The sequence below is a fragment of the Haemaphysalis longicornis genome, unplaced genomic scaffold (genome assembly GCF_048455015.1).
Source record: "Haemaphysalis longicornis isolate Haplotype H1 unplaced genomic scaffold, Haemaphysalis longicornis Haplotype H1 scaffold_7, whole genome shotgun sequence".
In the NCBI taxonomy this organism is placed as follows: domain Eukaryota; kingdom Metazoa; phylum Arthropoda; class Arachnida; order Ixodida; family Ixodidae; genus Haemaphysalis; species Haemaphysalis longicornis.
The window spans coordinates 18,156,980-18,177,738 of record NW_027526422.1 but is presented as its reverse complement, the minus strand read 5'-3'; the positions used below and the strand labels follow the sequence as shown (position 1 = coordinate 18,177,738).

The window sequence follows — 20,759 nt, the reverse complement described above, 5'->3', positions numbered from 1 at the left end:
CTCCGTTTTCTGGCTATTCTGTTTCTCATCCTGCGGTTGGCCTTGGTTGCCATGGTTACCATGGTCAAGTTCTCTCTCCTCCTCTGCCTCTCCTCATGAAGTGAGAACGTGAGAATCCCTCCCGCCGGAGCGTAGTTCGTGTGTGGCCGCTTGCAGTCGCCGTTGCGAATTTCAAAATGCCAACTCTCACGATTAACACGAACCTTCCCGCGGATAAGCTTCCGAGCGATTTTCTGGCAACGACGTCGAAAGTTGTGGCCGACTCATTAGGAAAGCCGGTTTCGGTATGTACGGGCGGCTCCAAAGTTGGGCCAACGTTGGTTGGGCTGGGGTACGCCATAGTGCCGGAGTCTACTAGTTCCAAAAGTTTACCCGGTGTCCTTTAATGGCAAGGTCGCCTGGACGCTTATTCTTTAGACCGCTATCATGTGAATTCATTTTCAAGGTGTAGGAGGGCGCCAACATGGAGCGTTTTCTTGCGTTTGAAAAACTAATGGAATTAGCACGTTCTCTGTCGCCATGACGCGCGATTTTGCACGAAAAAAAAAAAAAAAAAAACGTCATTTTTTGCGTCTATTTGCGTATGGAAGGCGCTGAATCCTGATAGTGCCGCAGTACTGTACTGTGGAGGCGTCTTTCAAAGACGTTGTGAAGTGCTTATACGGGTCGCCGTCCTGTTGTAGATAACGCTGCCGTGAGTTCTGCGCAACCGTTCGCCAAGCAGGAGTAGCTCGCTTGAGTATGCAGCATGTAGAACGCAAATCCAAGAATGCAAAAATAGAATATGCAAAACAAGAACAATAAACGCGGTAAATAAATTGATCAACTGCTACTCTCTGTAATTTCCTGCTGTGTGACTCGTAGATGCCACACTGGGCCAAATGTGGGCCCTTTGCTGTTCTGGTTTGGTTTTTCAGGGTTTTAAAGCTGCCTGGTTTTCTCATTTCAGTACGTTGTAGTCCACATCAACACTGACCAGGTGATGTCATTTGGAGGGTCGGAAGAGCTGTGTGCTGTCGCGAACTTGTACAGCATTGGCTGCCTGAGCCCGAAGGAGAACAAGAAGCATTCCGCAGCTCTCTTTGAGCACATCAAGAATACACTGGGAGTCAAGAAAGACAGGTTTGTACACAGATTTGCATAAATGTTATTACTTCAAACTATGCGCTACTCAAAGCATGTTTTCCAGGCCAAATAGTTCGAAATGCCTGCAGGTGAGTAAAGACAATCTTAAAGGGGCACTGACACAAAAATTTTGCTTTTTTTTTTTTTTTTTGCGATAAGTAACCAATGGCCTGGAGAAACATCGTGGGAAAACATTTCATTGTGGCTTTTCAAGAAACTTAGTTGTCTTTTGCATGACAATTAATACTGTGCTACCAGTGAGGATTATTCTGTTTGTTATTTAGCTGTAATTGAACTACATTTGCATTTTCTTATATAGGTTCTGTTGCCTACAGTTTGCTTGAACAGCATTGCAGTAGGGGGTAATACAGGGTGTTACATAGATAAATGAGTGCCTTTAAAATTTCTGAGTAAACCGCTGCTGCCCTCTTCGTGCCCTAACTTTACACGAAGGCCGCATTTTGTGGTCTGGTTTGTTTAACACCAAGCACAGTGATGGCACTCACCTGCGTATTCGGAAAATAAATAAAAGTTATTTTTGCCTATTGGAAAATGGTTGTCAATTTGGACGTTCATGCTGACCTTGGAACAGCGGTCACCTGGTGCATGCACAATGAAACGTGCGATGCCGTGGCCAAATGTGCCAGAAGATAAAAACCCCGCTTCGCCACTACCTTATGATGATCACAAATAGTTGCAAAACAGCTGATACTAATCACAATAAAATGTTTCCATGGTTCATTGTTGCCAATATCAATAAACGTTGGATTTTTTTTTTTTCACCTGCTTTCAGATCACCTGTCTGCTGTGCCAGATTACTCAGCTTCCCGAAATCGGGCTCATGATTCTGTGCTCGCATTTGTTGCTTTGTTTTCGTTCTACTTTTACTATTCTATGTGTGCATGTCTGTGCTTGTGGCATGCCATTATGAGATAATTCACTACTGATAAAAGGCTGCCTTTTATGTCTGCAGTGAACGGTATCATAATGGCACGTCACAAGCACAGACACGTTCACTGTAATAGAATGAGAACAAACTATGAAGGAGTCTGATTTCGGGAAGCTGGGTAATCTGGCACAGCAGACGACAGGCAATCTGAAAGCATATAAAAAAAAATGTTTATATTGGTAACAATGAACCATGGGAACGTTTTGATTTGCGTGAACTGTAATGTAAGCATTCGTGACTACGAATAAAAGAGGTTTTCTTACTTTCTGTCATCTCATTTGGCTCCTTCCTACCATGAACTGCCATCACACATTTCGTTCTGCATACGGCAGGTGGTGCCACCGTTCCAAGTTGGGCATGAATGTCCAAACTGATAGCCGTTTTCCCATGGGCGAAAATTGTTTTTATTTATTTATTGAATAAGTGGTTAAGTGCTGTCATTGTTCTTATAGTTAAAAAAAATGGATCACAAAATGCGACTTTTTTGTAAAATTTGGGCACAAACGGAGCAACAATTTGCTCAGGAAAATTTTTTTTTAAGACTCGTTTATCGATGTAACACCCTGTACATAAAACGACCCACTGCGGTGGCTCAATGGCCAAGGTATTGTGCTACTGAGCCCAAGTATGTGGGTTCGGTCACGGCTGGGGTGGCTGCTTTTCTGATGGAAGAAAGAACTCCAGAGTGTCGAGCTTCCGGTGTACGTTTAAAGTTCCGGGTCACAATCCAGGGCCCTCCACTACGGTACGCCTCATAGCCCAGGCATAGCTTCGGTGCATTAAACCCAGTCATCTGAATATACAGAAAACGAATATACACCAGGGCAATTTTAACAATGCTAATTTTAAGCAGCAACTCTTCTATTATATGACAAAAAAAAAGGGCATTCCGAGACATGTTCAAGATAAATTTTTTTTGCTCTGTGAACATTTTTTTGTATATACATACCTGCCAGGTTTCCCGAATTTTCCGGGAGACTCCTGAATTTTCATGGTTTTGTACGATTGTACGACCGAAACAAAAATCTCCCGAAAACGCACCCGTCTTCGGCTTAATCCTTTTCCCAGTATGGCCACAACGCGTCGGAGGTATACCTGACAATCCAACACCCGACACCAGTTCGCATCATTATCAGTTAAGTGCTTAAAAAGCGTACTCGGCCATGTGCATACGGTGAACCTGTTCGTCCCATTGTTAGTTTACTGTTTATAGAAACGCAGCGCCGCCGCCACTTTCATTTACGCACGAGCACGGTCATTCTGAAGATTTAGCAAGTCTCCAGTGGTGTAGCTTGTTGTTAGTTTAGACGAAACAACAAAACAGTTCAGTTCCTGCTGTTTTGTATTGCGCTTGCAGTAATATTTCCAGGTCTTTCTGAAAATGGCGGCGTTAGCAACGTCGAACATTTAAGTGGTGTAGCTTGTTGGTAGTTTGGGCAAAGAAACAGTTCATTTCCTGCTATCTTGTAAGTAACTAAAAAAATGTGTGGAAAGTTACCCATTCTGTTGTTCCTACTACCCCCCCCCCCCCCCTCCCCGGTAAGATCTCCCTAATGCCATCCCGGCAAACCTGGCAGGTATGTATATATACCTTGCCAACTTCATGTAATCATGCTTTTTTTATAGCCCTAGCAAGCTCGCATTTGAATACTGATAATACCGCTAATATATACAGGCATTAGTGGAAATGCTGTATAAGAAAGAGCCTTTCTCTCCCTCCCCTCTCCCCGTTTTTTTTAATGGTGAGTTGTGGTTAATTACACAAAGAAACTTTGGAAGCCCATGCCCCATCTGTGTGAATGCACTTGCAACTCTTGCTTTTTATAACATACTTTGTCTCCTCAGTTTGTAGCAGTCTGGATAGTGTGCGAGCAATGAAGGACTTCTCTTCAGTAAGAAGTGCCACTGGGATGCAAATGAAAGAAATGAAAAAAGATGAAATTAAATAGAAAACAGTCTGTTTCATTGTCAGCATATGTTAATTCTGGGACCACACTTAAACAGCCCTTTCAAAAATGTTTGCATCATTGTCTATACTGATGGGTTTCTGAGGTAGTGCACACTTTTCCTTGTGTTTACAGAGACAACTACATTTCAATTTACACGTGTGTGCAATGAAATACATGTAGGTTGAGAGCTATGCAAAAAGTAGACATTGGAGCATTGTTGGGCCACTGAGACTGTTTTGTTTGCTTTTTGTACATTTAAACTTGTACTGTGTTTTCTTTTTTATTGCAGGATGTACATAAATTTCTTCGACGTGCCAGCGACTGATGTGGGCTACAATGGAAAAACATTTGCTGGGTAACTGGGCTGGACCCTGTTTGTGGCAACATGTACGCGAGTTTGGACACTGTGGGGTGCAATAAACATGATCACTTTGCACAAACAAGGAAACCTGCCTCGCAGTGACCAATTACGCTGTAATGTGTGGATGCTGGATGCTGTCCGAATGGTCATCATGTCGTCCGCGGCAAGTCAATTAGTGCGGGCCGAGGTTGCAAAATAATTTTCAGCAATTGTTATCGAACAATCGTAATTTACTTCAACATGAAAAGCGTTTTATGCTTTAATTAAGGCAAGGTATGCGAGCTATGCATACCTTGCAAGGTGCGTAAGCGAGTGTGGAGTCTGTCTCTTGGGTGTTCGACAAGATGCTGTTTTAACCTCGTGTTAAGGTTTTGCTACAATTCCAGGATACTGTGATTTTGCTTAATTTTGATATGTTGTTTTCCCCTTTTTTGGGAACGTACCCAGTTAAGAGGCTGGCCAAAAGAACAGGAGCTTTAAGGTTTTGTGCTCGCATCCAAGGAAGTCGTAGAATGAATGCTCTAAGGAGTTCAGCTGCACAAAAAGTAACATTCACGAAATGTAACTGGTAAACGGGAAGAGCAGCTGACAGGATGAATAAACGCCTGGTTTTGGAAATTGGATTATGAACAGTTGCCAACGGGTCGCTGCAGAAATCCAGGGATGTGGCACTGTAGGGAAACCAGAGTTTGAAGGTTTGAACTCGATGAAAACTGACCATGCAAAAAGCAAGCGGCCGTCGCAGACAACTCGGGGAATCAGCCACAGCAGCAGCGTGCACCCACTACTGGGAATAACAAGGTCGAAAATAAAATGTAGCTACAAATCAAAAATAAGAGAAACGAATAATTATGAAATAAGTAAGTGGGCACCGTGCTGTAAGAGTCGTGGTAAGCGTGAGCGCGGTAGACATCCGTGCGGCGGAACCGGAAAAAGATGACCATATGGTCTGTGCGCATGCTCAGTAGGTGCGAAGACAGCCATAGTTGCCGTCAGTTATTGTTCGCGTGAAGAGGTGCGATTGATATCGTCTGAATGGCAGATCACCAGTCGGCCCTGCTGCTACGAAAACAGCTAAACGGTGACGTTCAGAACTTGTACTAACTTTCTGGGGGGCACTAGCCTTTGAGCGGCGCTTACTTACCACCCACCCCGTTCCGGTCCCCTGTGTGCCGCCTAGGTTTTAAGTGCTTTCTTTTGTCCTCGCTTTACAAGGCTATGTGCCGTGTCCGCCGGATTTGCCTTGCGCAGCGTACCTTCCCGTCACTGGTTCATTGCCACAAGTTTTCGGGGTCATCAAACGAGTCGACATTTCGCGCGTAGGTCGTTTCCGGCGCATTCGTTCTTTAAAAGAAAGGAAAAGCCCGGTACTGAACCGTTTGCCTTATGCTTTTGTTAATTATTTTGGCCCGTCATCGTGTGGTGGCTTCGGCGCTAGCCCATTCGGCCCGTGTTTCTCACGCAAGTCGTGTGTGCGGCTTTTATCTAAGTGCAAAGCGGTGTCCGCCACGCACTTTTTAGCCCCAATGCCAGCACGCGTTTCTGGTTGCGCAATAGCGGCCAGTGCCGCGAATGGTGCGTTCAAAAAAATCGCGTGCCCACATGCGTAATTGTCCCGGAGGCCTACTCTCATGACCCCTTACTCTTTTTTCGCTGACCCTACTTGCTGAGGCTGCGCCCGCACTACGGACAGGCCTTGGACGCTGCGCCAGGGCAGATGCGCTTTTATTTCTGTTCGCGGTCACTCGTGACGTCTCGCGCGGCGTGACTTCATCGGCCCTGTGATCGCCGCTGTGACGAAAGCCCGTTGCGTAGGGCCGGACAGGGAATACCGAGTGGTGCCCGTTACGGCAGTTGACCTGTCGTTTGTTTGCTTTTTGTCGCGTTGACAAATGCGGTTAGACGAAATCGTATAAAATAGGACGTCGAATGCGGGCTGCTGCCACGAACGCCTCGTGGATTGCATTTTAAGTGTACTGTCCGCTACCGGTCTGCCTTGTCTGTCGTTCGTTGTAAACATTTGATGCGGTTAATAAAAATCGCCTTAATGTGTTGCTGTACCGATACCGCGGTAAAGACAATTTTGTCGCCATTTCGTTGCATGATTGCAAAAAAAAAAAAAAACTTGTTTAGAAAGGGGAGCCGTTAAGACGTGACCCGGCTCACTTCTGTAGTGGTACTTCGGTGCAGGGAGCTATTCTGACTTTACTCATTTTTTTCTTCAGAGCTGAAGAAAAATCCCGTTGAAGGCTTCTCTGCCGGTCTAATAGATGACAACGACATCTACAAATGGGAGGTGCTCATCATTGGTCCTCCAGACACACTCTAGTAAGTTTCTCAGCTGCTTCTAGGAGAGTGGTTATTGTTGCTTATAGTACAGGCTCTTCTGCCACCATTTACACTTGTTCTGCGACTTCTGTGTTAGCATAGTGGGTGTTGCGGTGGAAGCGAGCATCTTCGGTTCAACTGCACTGCTATTTGTGGCTTTTGATTGCGCCCATAAGGATAATGGTTGCTGTAGTGTGTTTGATACTTAGTTGCAACTTCACATTCATCATGATTGGGGCTCCTTTACATTTACGTTAAAGGAGCCATGAAGAGAAAACACAAGTTTGGTTCATTCAAAAGACTGCCTCGTTAGAATCATGCTGACACCACTTTTAACGTACTCTTCGCTCAAATAAGCTGCAGAATTGAGAAAAAATGGAATGGCCATGAAACCCACTAGCTCATTTCCCGCAACAGAACCTATGATGTCACACCAGCCTGCTCTGCGATTAGCAGAGGCTGGCAAAAGCAAACGCTAATTAGGCAGAGCTTATAAGCTTGCCGAAGGAGCTATTTGCGCCTAAATGTATTTTACAGCAGTGAGAATGATGGGTAAACAGCAAAAGTTGTGAAAATACACGTAAACATAGAAGTACCGGTGCGCACTGCTGTTGGTACTGGGCGCAATATACTTGTTTTAGCTGCACAGCAGTCCGCGCTTTGGATTTGTCTTGTACGACGCTGGCCGATTGGCGTAAGCGGCGTTGCCTTACCTGACCCTGTTTGTCAATCACACCCCATGTTTCACGAAGCGATTGCTTTCTACCGTTACAAAAACAAGCCAGGTGTAAATACGGTCATAAACAAAGCAACGGTGGAGTGCTGAGTATGCTAGCGCCATCTGGGAGGTTTGACGGCAAGCAAGGCTGCAGAGCCAAATGGCGTGTGTAGTGGAAGTTCGTTTGTATACTTGCCGTTATAACTTCATTGTAACGTCACCAAAACACACGATTTGGCGGGAGAATTAAAATTTTAACCTAAATTGATTAATTTCTCAGTGAATACGGCATCAGTGAATACACTACAAAACACGATATCTTTCGAATAAAACAAACTTGTATTTTGTCTTTATGGCTCCTTTGAGAGCGGAGTGGGTCAGGGAACAAACGCCTGTTAAGGACATATTAGTAGAAATCAAGAAGAAGAAATGGACGTGGGAAGGGCATGTAATGCGAAGGCAAGATAACCGTTGGTCATTAAGGGTAACAGAGTGGGTCCCTAGAGAAGGCAAGGGTGGCAGGGGTGACAAAAAGTGAAATGGGCAGATAAGATCAAGAAGTTTTGGGGGATAAATTGGTCGCAGTTAGCACAGGACCGGGATAATTGGAGATCCATGGGAGAGGCCTTTGCCCTGCAGTGGGCGTAGATAGGCTGATGATGATGACATTAAGTGCCAAATAGGTTATAAATGACAAAAGTTTAGTACCAAGGTTCTAACTTGTACTTTGCAGCCTGTTGCCAATGCATGGTGAATACATTAGTGTGAATGGGTGGAGGCTGTGCACTGTTTTACTGAAATTTGCTCATGAAATATATGAGTATAACTGGGAGAGGGGGAATATGGCAGTGTTGAATAAAAACAAATGATTGAAAAACAGCAAATGTAGCATTGTGCAGTATGTAAGTATGAACAAAATAAAAACTCTGCAGGTAGTCTCTGGATGCAGTGACACGAAAGCACGTAACACTGCTGGGAGGACAGTCATAAAAGTATCAGAGCATGTGTTCATGCTGACATATTGAATGTTCAATCAGAAAGGGGCTTATAACAAAAAGGGTTGTGTAATCTTCAGTATGTGTGATCTATGTGGCTATTTACTTTTAAGCTGGAGATATTGTTGGTAATTTTGTTATCAAAATTAGGGCAGTGGAGGAACATAAGTACGTGTGCACACACAGACTCCAGCTGAGGTCCACATAAACATGCTTGGTTTTGTATAGTGTACGGCATAAGCTGAAGTGGTGGAGCAGCAACTGAAATGTGCCAGTGGGAAAATCAGAAGTAAAGCATGCCAACAACAGTGCTGACGACCACCGCTCTTGCACAAATGAGCTGTTCCATGGCAGGATGGACTGGCACTTTTAGTCTGTTCAGTCTCTCTCTCTCTCTCTCTCTCTCTCTCTCCCCCCCGGCTTCATAAGCATTTCCCTTGGCAGCTTTATTGGTCACTGTACATAAAACATTTTAGTAGGCCTCAGATAGGGCATGGCTTGGAGGAACAGGAGGCAACACGAGTCATTCATGTTGAATTGGCATTGTACGGTAAGGTAGAACGAGCTAGCCCACAGGAGAAAGCGTATCATTGTGTAGCTGACACAAACTCCTAATTCACACAGCATTGAAGGCTCGTACTCTTGTTGACATCCTCTCTCATTATTTCACAACTGAGCAATGCCACCAGTATCGTTCAGTCAGCTCCCTGTCTTCTCAATCTATGCTGTCCAAGATTGCACTGTAAAGAAACCACCACACATTGTAGACAGGCAGCATTTCGTTGCATTTTGTTCATTAGCCGTGAAATTTTGGAATTTTAAGCATCTTACTTGCTAAAGTAGCATCTGAAAAAAGCGGTGCGTGAAACCAACTGAAGTTCTAGCCTGTGGCATATTTCCGCTTCTGCCAGTGTTACTTTGAGTGTAAGATTGCACTTCAGCCAAATATTGTTGGGCGCTTCATGTCCTCCAGCCTGCAAGTAAACCCGAATCTTAGGGCGAAAGCTGATTGATAAAAATTGTGGTATTCGCTGCAATCACCTTCCATTGGAGGGCACTTGCTGTGCGCGGCATTAAAAAAATTTGCTCTCTTGTCTGCCCCTTTTTCAGCGAGGGTGGCTTCTTCAAGGCCCACTTACACTTCCCGAAGGAGTATCCGTTACGCCCGCCGAAGATGAAATTCATCACGGAAATATGGCACCCGAACAGTAAGTCCGACTGCACAGAAAGAACTGTACGCACAAGTGGCTCCTGAAGCCCAGGTGTTTCGGGGGGGCTTGTAAGCAGAACATGGGGAAGTGTGTTGGTCCACCTCTTTCCCCCTGTGTTGCAGTCGAGAAGAACGGGGACGTGTGCATCTCGATCCTGCACGAGCCAGGTGACGACAAGTACGGCTACGAGAAGGCGAGTGAGCGCTGGCTTCCGGTGCACACGGTGGAGACCATCCTCATCTCGGTCATCTCCATGCTGGCCGACCCAAACGACGAGTCCCCCGCCAACGTGGACGCAGCGGTGAGTGCGGGGCACACGCGCAAGGTGGTGGCTGCAGAAGCACCGGCACATGGACAATGCCCGAAATTTCAGACACAAAGAAGGGCTTCTTCTCGTCCTGAAAATGCATAGCTTAACAGAAAACTAATTATCTTGCTTTGGCCCAACATCTTTTGCTCTATCAGGACACATGTTAAACATACCCGACAGCTATGGGTTAAAAAAACAAAAGGTTGTTCAACTTTTCCTAGGTTACATGTGCGAGAAAATAATGACTTAAAGGAGCCATGAAGAGAAAACACAAGTTTGGTTCATGCGAAAGATTGCCTCGTTAGAACCATAACGACACCACTTATAACGCAAACTTCGCTCAAATAAGCTACATAATTAGGAAAAACGGGAATGGTCATGCGACCCACCAGCTCATTTCCCGCAACAGAACCTATGCCGTCACATGGGCTAAGCTCTGCGATTGGCGGAGGCCGGCAAAAGCAAACGCATGTTAGGCAGGGCTTACAGTTTGCATAGCGAGCTAAATGCCCGTGAAACATACTGCACATTCTTTTTATGACAAAGAACGGTGGAGTAAACGGTTGAAGTTCCGAACGAACACGCAAGCGTGTGCGCCAATGCGTACGAAACAACCGCCTGGCCGAGCTCGACATCTCGCCGTCGCGCAGACGAATTTTCGGGTTCGAGGCGCTCTGACCTTGGAGGAAAAATGCCGTAAACACCGCGCATTGACGCTCGTATCTTTCTGGTCGAAGCAGAGAGCTCGCGCGAACGGCTTTCCATACACGACACCGGCCAACTGGCATAAGCGATACTGCTACTGAAGTTGAACTATTATTAACCGTAATAAAAATACGGCACATACGTACCAGTCTGTATTCGTCCGTGGCGACGGCGCTGACGAGGCAGCGGTGCCGACGGCAGGGCGTTCGTCTGTTGTGGCTATCGCGGAATGGTCGCTTTTCCGCCCACCGCGTATCCCACAACTCTTGCCGCTAGTGCACTTTGAAGCGTTGAGCGTTCAAGTGGTGTGAGGTTGTTAAATGCAAGCCCGAGCTCCTCGGCGAGAGTTTTGTTCTCCGGATCAGGCGATTCCATGACTAGGGCTGCGGGTGCACTAGGTTTTACTAGCATTTTTAAAATGGCCGCCGTCTCGGTCGACTCCCGCGTGTGGGTGCTATATGGAGTCGACATACTAAGTATCTGTTTCATGGACCGGCCCGTGTGACACCATTGCTCACGTCACCAAATGTGCAATTTTAGCGGGAGATTTAAAATGTTGGCTTAAATTGCCTTATTTCTCAGTGAATAAAGCATCATTTGCTTCCGGGAAAGCGCTTGGGGTACTATGAAACACCTAATCTTTCTAATAAAACAAACTTTTGTTTTCTCTTCATGGCTCCTTTAAGGGGGAGTGTTATGCTACACGTTGTTCATAGTAAATATTAACCCACTTGGGGTGGCACTGTCACTATCAATTTACTAATTGCTTGTATGGTGACGATGACCAAACACCTTTTAAACCATGCAACTTGTATTTTTGTAAATGCAAAGTCCAGTTTGGCGTTAACGAGTTTGCCAGCTGGGTGGGTAAAAAGGGTTTTAATCTTAATCCAAGAAAAAGTATACGCATTATATTTTTTAAGGCGTGGAAGGCAGTTGGATGCTGATATCTCCTATTGAAAGCTCGTGAGTTAAGTCATGTGGGATCAGTGGAGCTTAGAATATCAGTGCAGCTATACAACCCTAATGTATGCTGTGTAGATGAAGTGAATGACAGATCACTCACTTAATCTTATCTTTTAAAAAAACATGCCATTTACTAAGTTTTTTCTAATTTGCCCATAAATTTCTATGCCTCTGCCTGTGTGAGTGGGGTGTGCAATGGGCAAACATGGGGTCTCGTAACGACATTTGTAAAATGGCTAGAACCTATACCATATCATGGCCTCTTGTTATGTCGCGTGCTGCTTGTGACAAGTCCTGTGGACAGGTTGATGTAAGAAATGTGCCGAAGGAAGTGACTTCACAGCACCTTTTTTACCTTTATAAACCAAGCATCTCTGTTTTTTAACAATCCCAGATAAAACATTACATGGGGTACTCAAGTGTAATTGGAATTTTTGGTTTTGAAGCCTGTACGAAGCCTGGACAGTGCAAGGTAGCGCTTTCCCGGACTTCGTAATTATAGAATTTCATTGCACCTGTCATTGTTTTTAGCAGACGCACCTGTTTTTTACGAAATGCTTCTTATTTTACCATGACAAACCAGACGTGTCTAACGTTGGACCCCTGCACAAAGGAGGGTTTTTGAAGTTCCTGGTGCATTTCATGCAATATTTTTGTTCTCCACCGACATGGACGTGTTCACATTTTAGATAATGGCCATATACAGAAGCCGACCGTTTTTTTCGGACTCCGAAAATTCTGACTTTCCCGAGGAGTTGTCCCGTGGGAGTAATGACTCCCGGATTTTTCAGACTGCTCTTTATTCGGACTATTTTTCGTTCCCCTCGAGGTCCGAAAAATCGGTCGGCTACTGTATACCCATTCAGTGACCACTTTAGTCATCTAACAAAAGTCTCTTTCATAATGAGGACCAAAAGACATGCCATGCCACGATTGCTCCCATGCTCCCTGAAGAGTCCCGCGTATGAATTGCTAGTGTCGGGAATTCCCATGTCACGTGGCTGACTTCATAGAGCTCTGTGCACAGGTTTCAGCAGCAAAGTGTCCAGCATGCATCACCAACAAGAGCGAAATATCACATGCTTTAAACAGTTCTTGTTTTTGCTGTGTCTTGGGGCCCTTTTTAATTATACTTTTTTTTTCCCTCTCATTGCAGAAAGAGTGGCGGGAAAGTTATCCTGAATTCAAGCGGAAAGTGGCTCGTTGTGTTAGGAAAAGTCAAGAGGAGGCCTAGAATAAAATTGTGTGTAGATTAACTTTCGGTAAGTTATTGCGGCCACATTCAATCATTTTACAACACAGCCCTTAATACCTGATGGTGGCTGTCTCGGCTCTATCCTTCAGTGACCCACATGTGAAATAGCTGTAAAAGCAGCATCGTTACGACACCAGAGTGAGCACTATAAAATGGCTTGCAGTGGCTTCTCGAAAAAGGTTCCCTTGTGGGAGATATGTGAGGCACACGTTTATGACAGAGGAGGATAAGATCTCGCAGTAACTGCATAATATAAGGAAAGCCCCAAGCTTCATTCACTGCCCTGAAGTACTATTGTGAAAAGAAATAGAATGTATAGAAAATTGTGAAGTTGACAAGGCAGGAGTTTGTCATGTTGTTGGATAATCACAACTGGACTGAATTGTTGCATCAGCAGGTCGAGTGTAATCAGTGCTTTTATCACCTTAAGCAACATTCCAAATTGTGTACAAAATATCCCTTCAGATAAGGGATAACAAATTCAATTAAGCTGGCCTAAGTGTATAATACCCCTGTCAAACGTGCCTATTTAAGTGCACTTCCAAAGAGTGCACTCGGCTAAAATGTCATACGGGAGCAGCTAAATGAGAAACGCGAATGACACTTTACAAGGAACGCACTTTAAGCTGAGTGTGTTCCCCAAACACACTTTACCGAGGCCAGCTCGCAGAGTGAGTAATCTCGGTAATCTCGTGAGCAGGAGCCCGAAAATCGGGAAAAATAACCTAAAACCGCGAGCATTTAGATTATAGTAGGTAACGTTAAAAGTTAATTATAGATATATTGCTTATTTACTGTTACAAAAAGAGAAGCAGCGACGAAAAACAAGAAAATAACATCTCTCTCAACACCGTGCCAGCGCCGCCTGGTGGGGTTTTTCTTCATGGCAGCGGCTCTCGTAGGTGGTTTCTTGTGACCCTGTGATTATATTCCCGCTTCAGCCTTCTCTGTTATAATCCACGCTTTCAGATAATTTCCCCCTAACGATAATTCTGTTATTCGCTAAGCAGTGAATAACAGTGAAGATATCAGCGCTGGTGTTCAGTCGCCGTCCCGACTCCTTTTTTTGTGGACTTGTGCGAGGTACGGGTTGCGATTTTGAACAATGCAAACATAACGAAATGTTTACAATATTTCTTACGTGATAAAGAGGGGTAATTTCAAGTAATTTTGCGTAATATTTACGTCGGCTATCGCCACTGACATCACGGCCAAGGACACTCTATTTCGTCGTTTAGCAGCGCGCAGCCGAAGTGTCACTTTGGAAGCCCGAGTGCACTCGGCGTAAGTGCACTTAAATAGGCACGCTTGACAGGGGTATAAAAGCAGGGTTTCTCTCTCTCTCTCTCTCTCTCTCTCTCTCTCTCTCTCTCTCTCTCTCTCTCTCTCTCTCTCTCTCTCTCTCTCTCTCTCTCTCTCTCTCTCTCTCTCTCTTTCTGTGCAATTTTTTAGGTTGCCAACAGCTTTCTCAGCCCCCAAAAAGTGTGGCCCTTGACCTCAGGGCATTCACTAGTTAGGAAGTGGATTCGTAGAGCACTTGCAAGGAGTGACATTTGTAAAGTGCCAAAGAGAATTGGAAAAAAGCGATAATTCGTGACAGCATAAGCTTTAGCTACTGTTTTTGTCCTCACTCTAGTGTCATTTGGCACAAAAAGTAATTTAGAGGTTTCTGTGCAGAGAAATTTAATATTGCGATGCCTTGGGTATTTAAAAGGAATTAGAGCAGGGGTTCTCAAGCATGTTGGTCCCAGGGAACCCTGCTAAATTCCGTTACGTACCAAGGAACCCCCCCCCCATCTCCTGCCATTTTTCATTCCGTTCATGCTACATTAACGTGCAATAAATTCAAAAGCAAGCAAGGGTATCGTTTTTTTTTTTTCCCGTCGACTTTACGCGAATGCGTACGCTAGCGGCACCTATCTCCAAACAGGAGAAATGCGCATGGGGGTAATATAAGACCGAGATTCAAGTGCAATAGTTTAACCACGTGGCCCGTTTTCGGAGTCTGGCTGGCTACAAGCTGCTGGCGAGATTTATTGCGCAGCTCGCGCGTTTCTGTTATGCGCCGAGATGTGCTTACTGACACTCGGACAGGAGTAATGGAGGTTCCTTAGATCGATCGCACCTCAAGTTCACCATATAAGACTTTGCGACTGCGGAACCAGGGAAAATTTATCACTGGCTCGCGGAACTCTGAGGAGGGGCCTGCGGAACCCCTAGGTTCTGGGGGACCCACTTTGAGAAACCATGAATTAGAGGATCAAAGCATCATCTGTTGTGCTGAAACGCGTCAACGTCTGGGCCAGAGTGGGAAGTAATTGTGTGGAAAGAAAGGGGAAGGCAGCAAGCAAATTTTAGGTAGTAAAAAAAAATGCCTGCGACTGAGAGGTTTGTAACGGGTTGGGCAGCCTATGGTGCCAGTGAGCCATGTACCTAGTTGCATAGTAATCTTTTCGTATACATTTAGCTGGAACTGATCGGTCGTAGTGCACAAGTTGAGCAATTCAAAGCTTCTCAGAAGCATGCAGTTGGTGCAAACCCTCATTACAACAAAATTACTTTATTCGAACTGTCTTTGTCAAAGTGCCAAATGTGTCTGCCCAGACAGCTGCTTTTTAGACTGCATTACTCAAAGCATGCCGATGTCTTGCCCCACTTAGAGCGAACTAGCAAGTTGTGGATGCATACTCACGGCAATGTTCAGAGCAGGCAGATGACAGTCACCAGTGAAGCTCTTTGGCCCTTTCTTACTTGCTGCTCCACGCCTTAGCTCTAAGCGACCCTTTCAGGTAGTGCCAACAAGGCATAAAGCATTGACTTGCTTGGTGCAATACATTTATTGAGCCGTTCAAAGACGGGTCTCTGCCTGGAAATATTGTGAACTGTTTTGCACATGCCGTGTTTTGCGGGTCGCACGTAGGGGAGGCTGGTGATGATTATCAGGTCTGCAACAATCTCTACGAAGCCTGGCCTGCATCAGTAAAAGAGCCGATGAATGAACAGCCGTGCGAAATAAGCAGGAACACCTGACATAGTTGGCTTACTAGGTACTACTTGTGTACTCAAGTACACGTTCACCAAGTCTATCGCACTTACCACTCCTGAAGAGTGAGTTGCAGTGTTGAGCTACCGCTTATATCTGTTGTGTTCACATTGTTATAATGAGGGTCTACTGTGTACTTTTTTTTTTTTTTTTTGCAAGTGAAAAACGGGAACACTTGTGTGTCAAGATTTTGGTGCGTGTTAAATGATCCCCAGGTGCTCTAAATTTATCTGGAGCCCTTCACTGAGGTGCATTTATAGCCTTAGTGTAGTGTAGGTGCAAACACACTACCCCCCCCCCCCCCCCCCCCAGGCCCCTTAAAAAAATTAGTTTTGAAACATAATGACAAACTCCGTCTGATTTAGGGTTTCCACCTGCCAGGTTTTGGACCTGCCCGATCGGTATTTTAGACAGCGGGTCGGTTGCCGGTCTGTACCTAAAACCTGCTGACATTGGGTGGTTTTTTGGCCATCGTGCCGCGGTTATTTATTTTTAGCCTTTTGTAAGCGTAAATACATGTACTACGACAACCAGTATGTGTCGATAAGCTGTGCACTGTTAAACTTGATAAGCTGTGCACTGTTAAAGCACTGTTAAACTTCAAACTGCCGAGATACTGAATAAATGACACCGATTTTTGATGCCGCTGGGACGTCTGATATGCACGCACGCCACAAAACAACAGTGTGTGACTGCGGCGTCGTCTGCTCGCGACGCAGTCCCCAAGAAATGCCCACCATATGGCGCACCGGTTGCCGCAAAATGGCCAACTCGGCAAAATTCTGGTCTATAAGTAGGAGCAATTATTAACCAGCTATAAAAATCAGTCGTGGCCATCAGAATTCGCTAGGCTCTCTTAAATCCCTTCGTTACGAGGCAGGTTTACCCGGAGCCGTTCGTCGAACATATCGGATCGCTGCCTGACGTTTCCCCAAGGCAGTTCCACATTTTTTATGGTTTTAGTCTGGTCCTTGAAACAGCTGATATAAAATAATCTGATGGACAGCTGTGAAATCGAAAGTTAGACCAGTCAGATTGCGGACGGCCACCGGCAGATTGCACACAGTGGACGGGAACCAACCCCCCCTACTTGAGGCATTTTTTACCTTTTTCACCGAGCGGAACAGGGAAGAGACCGAACTTCACTGAACCAGAGTTCTTTATTACATAAAGAAACTGACGAGGGCAGACTACTCCGGGTGCACCACTTTGTCTGTTTGATAGTGCTGTTGTTAATCTCACTGGAGTCGCGTTTATCGGCAGCGGCCTTGTCCTTGACAGTCGATCGGACCGTCTGCTTAGACAGGCCTGTACTTCTGGCGATGTTGGCCTGTTTTTCGTCATGTTCGACAGTGTTAATCATCTTCGTTTATCCGACAGTGAAGTCAGCTACCCTGCCACTCATGCCGCTGGTCACATAGAAATAAACAAGGCCACTGGCTTGGCTGCGGCAACGACCCAGCTGCCAAGAATGTTGCCAGACTTAAGTTTTCTTGCCAAACAAAACAAAGAAAAGGCATATTGGGTGCCGGCCCTGCAGAAGTCCGCTATAAAAATTCAGTCGAAGCCTAAAATTTAGTCTTGTGGATGATAGTCTGCTCTAGCCGGGTCCGTTATGAGCAGAGTGGACTCCATTTAAAATGCATGGGGACCAAGCAAACCAACAGAAATGGTCTGTTGTAACTGGAAGTCCGTTGTTGCTAGATCTGCTGTAACTAGCGTAGAATGCAATTTTTTGTTTTTTCCAAGGCGTTTTGTCCTTCTTTCATTGTGTTTACATGTGACTTGCTGATGTTTTCTCCTCCTGCGCCCACCCCTTTCTCCCGATGGTCCAGGTACAGGGAGCGTTGCTCGTCCACACATGCCATTTCTCAACAAAAGTTTCTGCTGCAAAAGTCAATTGAGGGCGAGGAAGAAAGGGAAGAAAAAAAATTGCACCTCCGATGCCACCCTGGGACAGTGAACTGTGCGCAAGGAACGGGAGGAAGCTGATGGAACGGTGTTGGTGCTGGAGTTGGGGACATTGTTGGAACGGTGCCACAGTGGGGTACGCAGGCGGGCCCGTGCCGGCTTCCTCGTGGGGAAGAGAGAAAAGCGGGGAGTCGGTCGGCCTGTCGTAACTGGGAAATGGCGGACGAGGCGTTCCCTCGACGTGTCCTCGTCACGCAACTTTGGCTGCTCCGGCAACTCCTGCGGCTGCACCTTCGCACTGAAGTGACACGGCGTCGATGAAATTCTTTTTGTACCGCACAATCTGCCAGTCTGGGCAGGTGAACCTGCTGCCGTCATTTTCCCTTGCCCCGCTGTCCCACTGCTGCCCCCCCCCCTTTTTTCCCGCCCAGCGATGAAAATACAAAATTGAAGCACGTTCCATGTGCACGTTTCCCTTCCCATCCCTCCACGAGTTTTGTTTTTCAGTAGAAAAAAAAATGCTCAGAAAACGTGAATTTGTGTGAATGTGACCCTGGTGCGTCTCCCGCCTGGTTTGAGCTTTTATGGTTGTTTCCCCTTTTTTAAACAATCCCGAACAGTAGCAGCACAACTTCTTCCTCTCTCAGTATCCAAAAGTAATGTGCAGTTACCAAACAGTCTGGTTTCAAAGCAGGAAGGCTGTGGTTTCCATAAGCTGTTGTTTCGGCACTAAGCCTTGTGGAAATTTTTCTGTCGTTGCCAAATTAAAGGCTTGGGTTCGTGGATAGGAGCCTGTGCTAAGAATTTTCCGACGTGTTTATTGAGGCAGCCTGGCTCTTTACAAGGGAACTTAAAATTGTTTGTCACACTAATAAAATGAGCGGTTTCTTGTTTGTTTAAACCTAAAGGATTAGCCATGTTTCCCCGGTTTAGCATCACTAAAAATATTGTTGTTTTTATTTCTGTAGTATACTTCAGTGCTTGTGTTTTTCTTTTCTGTTGCCATGTTTAAGTTCAAGTTATAAAAATTGTAAAGTATTCAGCCTGGTTAACTGGAATGTTGCCTTCAATCGTGGCATGTATTTACCTGCAGTTTCACGAGTCCTCAGCTTTCTTGCTTTCATGTAGTTTGGTTGCTGTGTCATGTATTTGAACTGTTGCGTGAACATTCTGTTGTTGCAAAAAAAACTTGCGTGAAAAGGTGTAAGCTTGGTCTTGTTATTTGAAATGCACTTTCTGCGGTGATTTTTTCCTCTCCTTTGTTTTTTTCTTTTTTGTGCCCATACTTGAGTATAATTTAAGTGTGGTGGAGTGGCTGATGTTAAAATGTGCTGCAACCATGCTGTTTGTGTCATTGAGTTGTCCCCTTGCGTCTTGTTTCAGGCTTTGTTAATGTTCAAACAGTTCCTCTCCATTTCAAGATTTCCCCAATGCTATTCGGCTGTTTTGTCTTCTGCCCCGACTGTGGCCCTGCCCCAACGGCTGTTTTCCTTAAGTTGCGTGTGGTTTTATTAGACACCCTGTAAATTTTCGTGAGCCTTGTACAGTTGACTAAATATATTTTCATCTCTTTAATGTGGCTTTTGCTTGTGGTCTACGTTAGACGGCAGTCGCCCGTGAGCATACTGAGGGATGCATGTACTATTGCTACACCTTTGTGGGGGTAGTACAGCCCACTTATAATGCATGGGGTAATAACGTAATGTGTGGTATGGCCAGTGAGTGCATTAGCACACCGACAGATTCACACATTTCTTCCCTTCCTCGTTTACCGTAAAACCAAATACAAAGGCATGCAGTGATAATAAAGAACATAATATAACCAGCACTTTGTGCTTAGGATACATCCGAAAAACTTTCACTCCAAACGATCCTATTTGGGAGGGCATCAGGCGGGGGTGCTTTTTTGCTTTGGAGCATCGCAGTTTACGGGCCGGGCCACCTGTGAAGTGTCGGGTGCAAAAGCGGCGCTACGTGTGAATAACCATTGAGAGTGAAGTTTTGCATGTAATATTAGACATGGCAACACAAAGACGGCACTCCTCAGGTGCCAAGGATAGAAGGGCCTCTGCTAGTTCAGTGGCGGACTTCACCTGACCATACACTTTCAGTGTGCTCAGTTCCGTGCCGGATGGGAAGAAAGCCCACGCAGCAGTGCAAAGTATTGAACACGACAGTGCCGAAACGGGCCAACCGTCACTCGGGAACCTGGTGGCCAGTTTTGCTGCTTTAACATTTTAGGAGCGAGCGACGGCGGAAAATGTAAGTACGGCAATGGCAGAGAGTGCTGCGAAGGTAGTGGGTACGGTGGCAGTGATAGGCGGAAAATGGTATAAAGGTGGAGTGGGGCGTAGGGCAGGGACCGTAGAGTTTCTTAGTAAGAAACTATGGTAGGCACAACCAAGAGTGGCAATGCGCTCTGACGCCTTTATGGCAGCTGCTATAAAACACAAGCCAAGTCTATACAGCAGCAGCGTCTGAGCAATTCAGTGTTGTGAGATCTTGTTGGAGGGGCAGTCGTGCAACGCTTGGGCCCCTAAAATACAAAATTTGAGTTTTTCACTGCTGCTAGATGTGCTATCTGTGCAGTCTCAGCACCCAGTAACAAATGCCAAGAACAAATCGTACATGTTTATGTATGTATCTAATTCTGTAATACACTGTATGATAAAATCAGCAGCTGTGCTCGCAACTCGGCTGGTTACCTGGAGCTAGTTCTTTTTTTTTTTTTTTTGAAGCTTAGTTAAAAGGCAACTAAAGTGTCCAGCTGGCCTATATCAGAATATTAATAGAGTGTGGTGGATTACAAACAGCGCTCACAGCGACTGAAATTACTTGGGCTCCAGTTGCCCGTCGTCCCCGAACACTGCCTTGGTGTCCTGCAGGAGGGCCTCCCAGTACTCTCTGTAGAACTTTATGAGGTGGCCGGGTGC

General features: G+C 45.5%; 2 protein-coding genes across 2 annotated transcripts; both read left to right on the top strand.

Moving 5' to 3' along the window:
* Positions 1–103: 103 nt before the first annotated feature.
* Positions 104–4,471, top strand: LOC144144638 (macrophage migration inhibitory factor homolog). Its single transcript, XM_077676162.1, has 3 exons — positions 104–284; positions 950–1,122; positions 4,313–4,471. Exons 1-3 carry the CDS (start codon positions 177–179, stop codon positions 4,380–4,382), a joined length of 351 nt encoding a protein of 116 aa, XP_077532288.1. The 5' UTR covers positions 104–176; the 3' UTR covers positions 4,383–4,471.
* Positions 4,472–5,306: 835 nt separating this feature from the next.
* On the top strand, positions 5,307–19,401 carry Ube2g1 (ubiquitin-conjugating enzyme E2G 1). The gene is made up of 6 exons (XM_077676161.1): positions 5,307–5,465; positions 6,610–6,712; positions 9,536–9,633; positions 9,759–9,937; positions 12,774–12,879; positions 17,751–19,401. The coding sequence occupies exons 1-5, from the start codon at positions 5,420–5,422 to the stop codon at positions 12,849–12,851; spliced, it is 504 nt and encodes a 167-aa protein (XP_077532287.1). The 5' UTR covers positions 5,307–5,419; the 3' UTR covers positions 12,852–12,879; positions 17,751–19,401.
* The last annotated feature ends 1,358 nt before the right edge of the window (positions 19,402–20,759 follow it).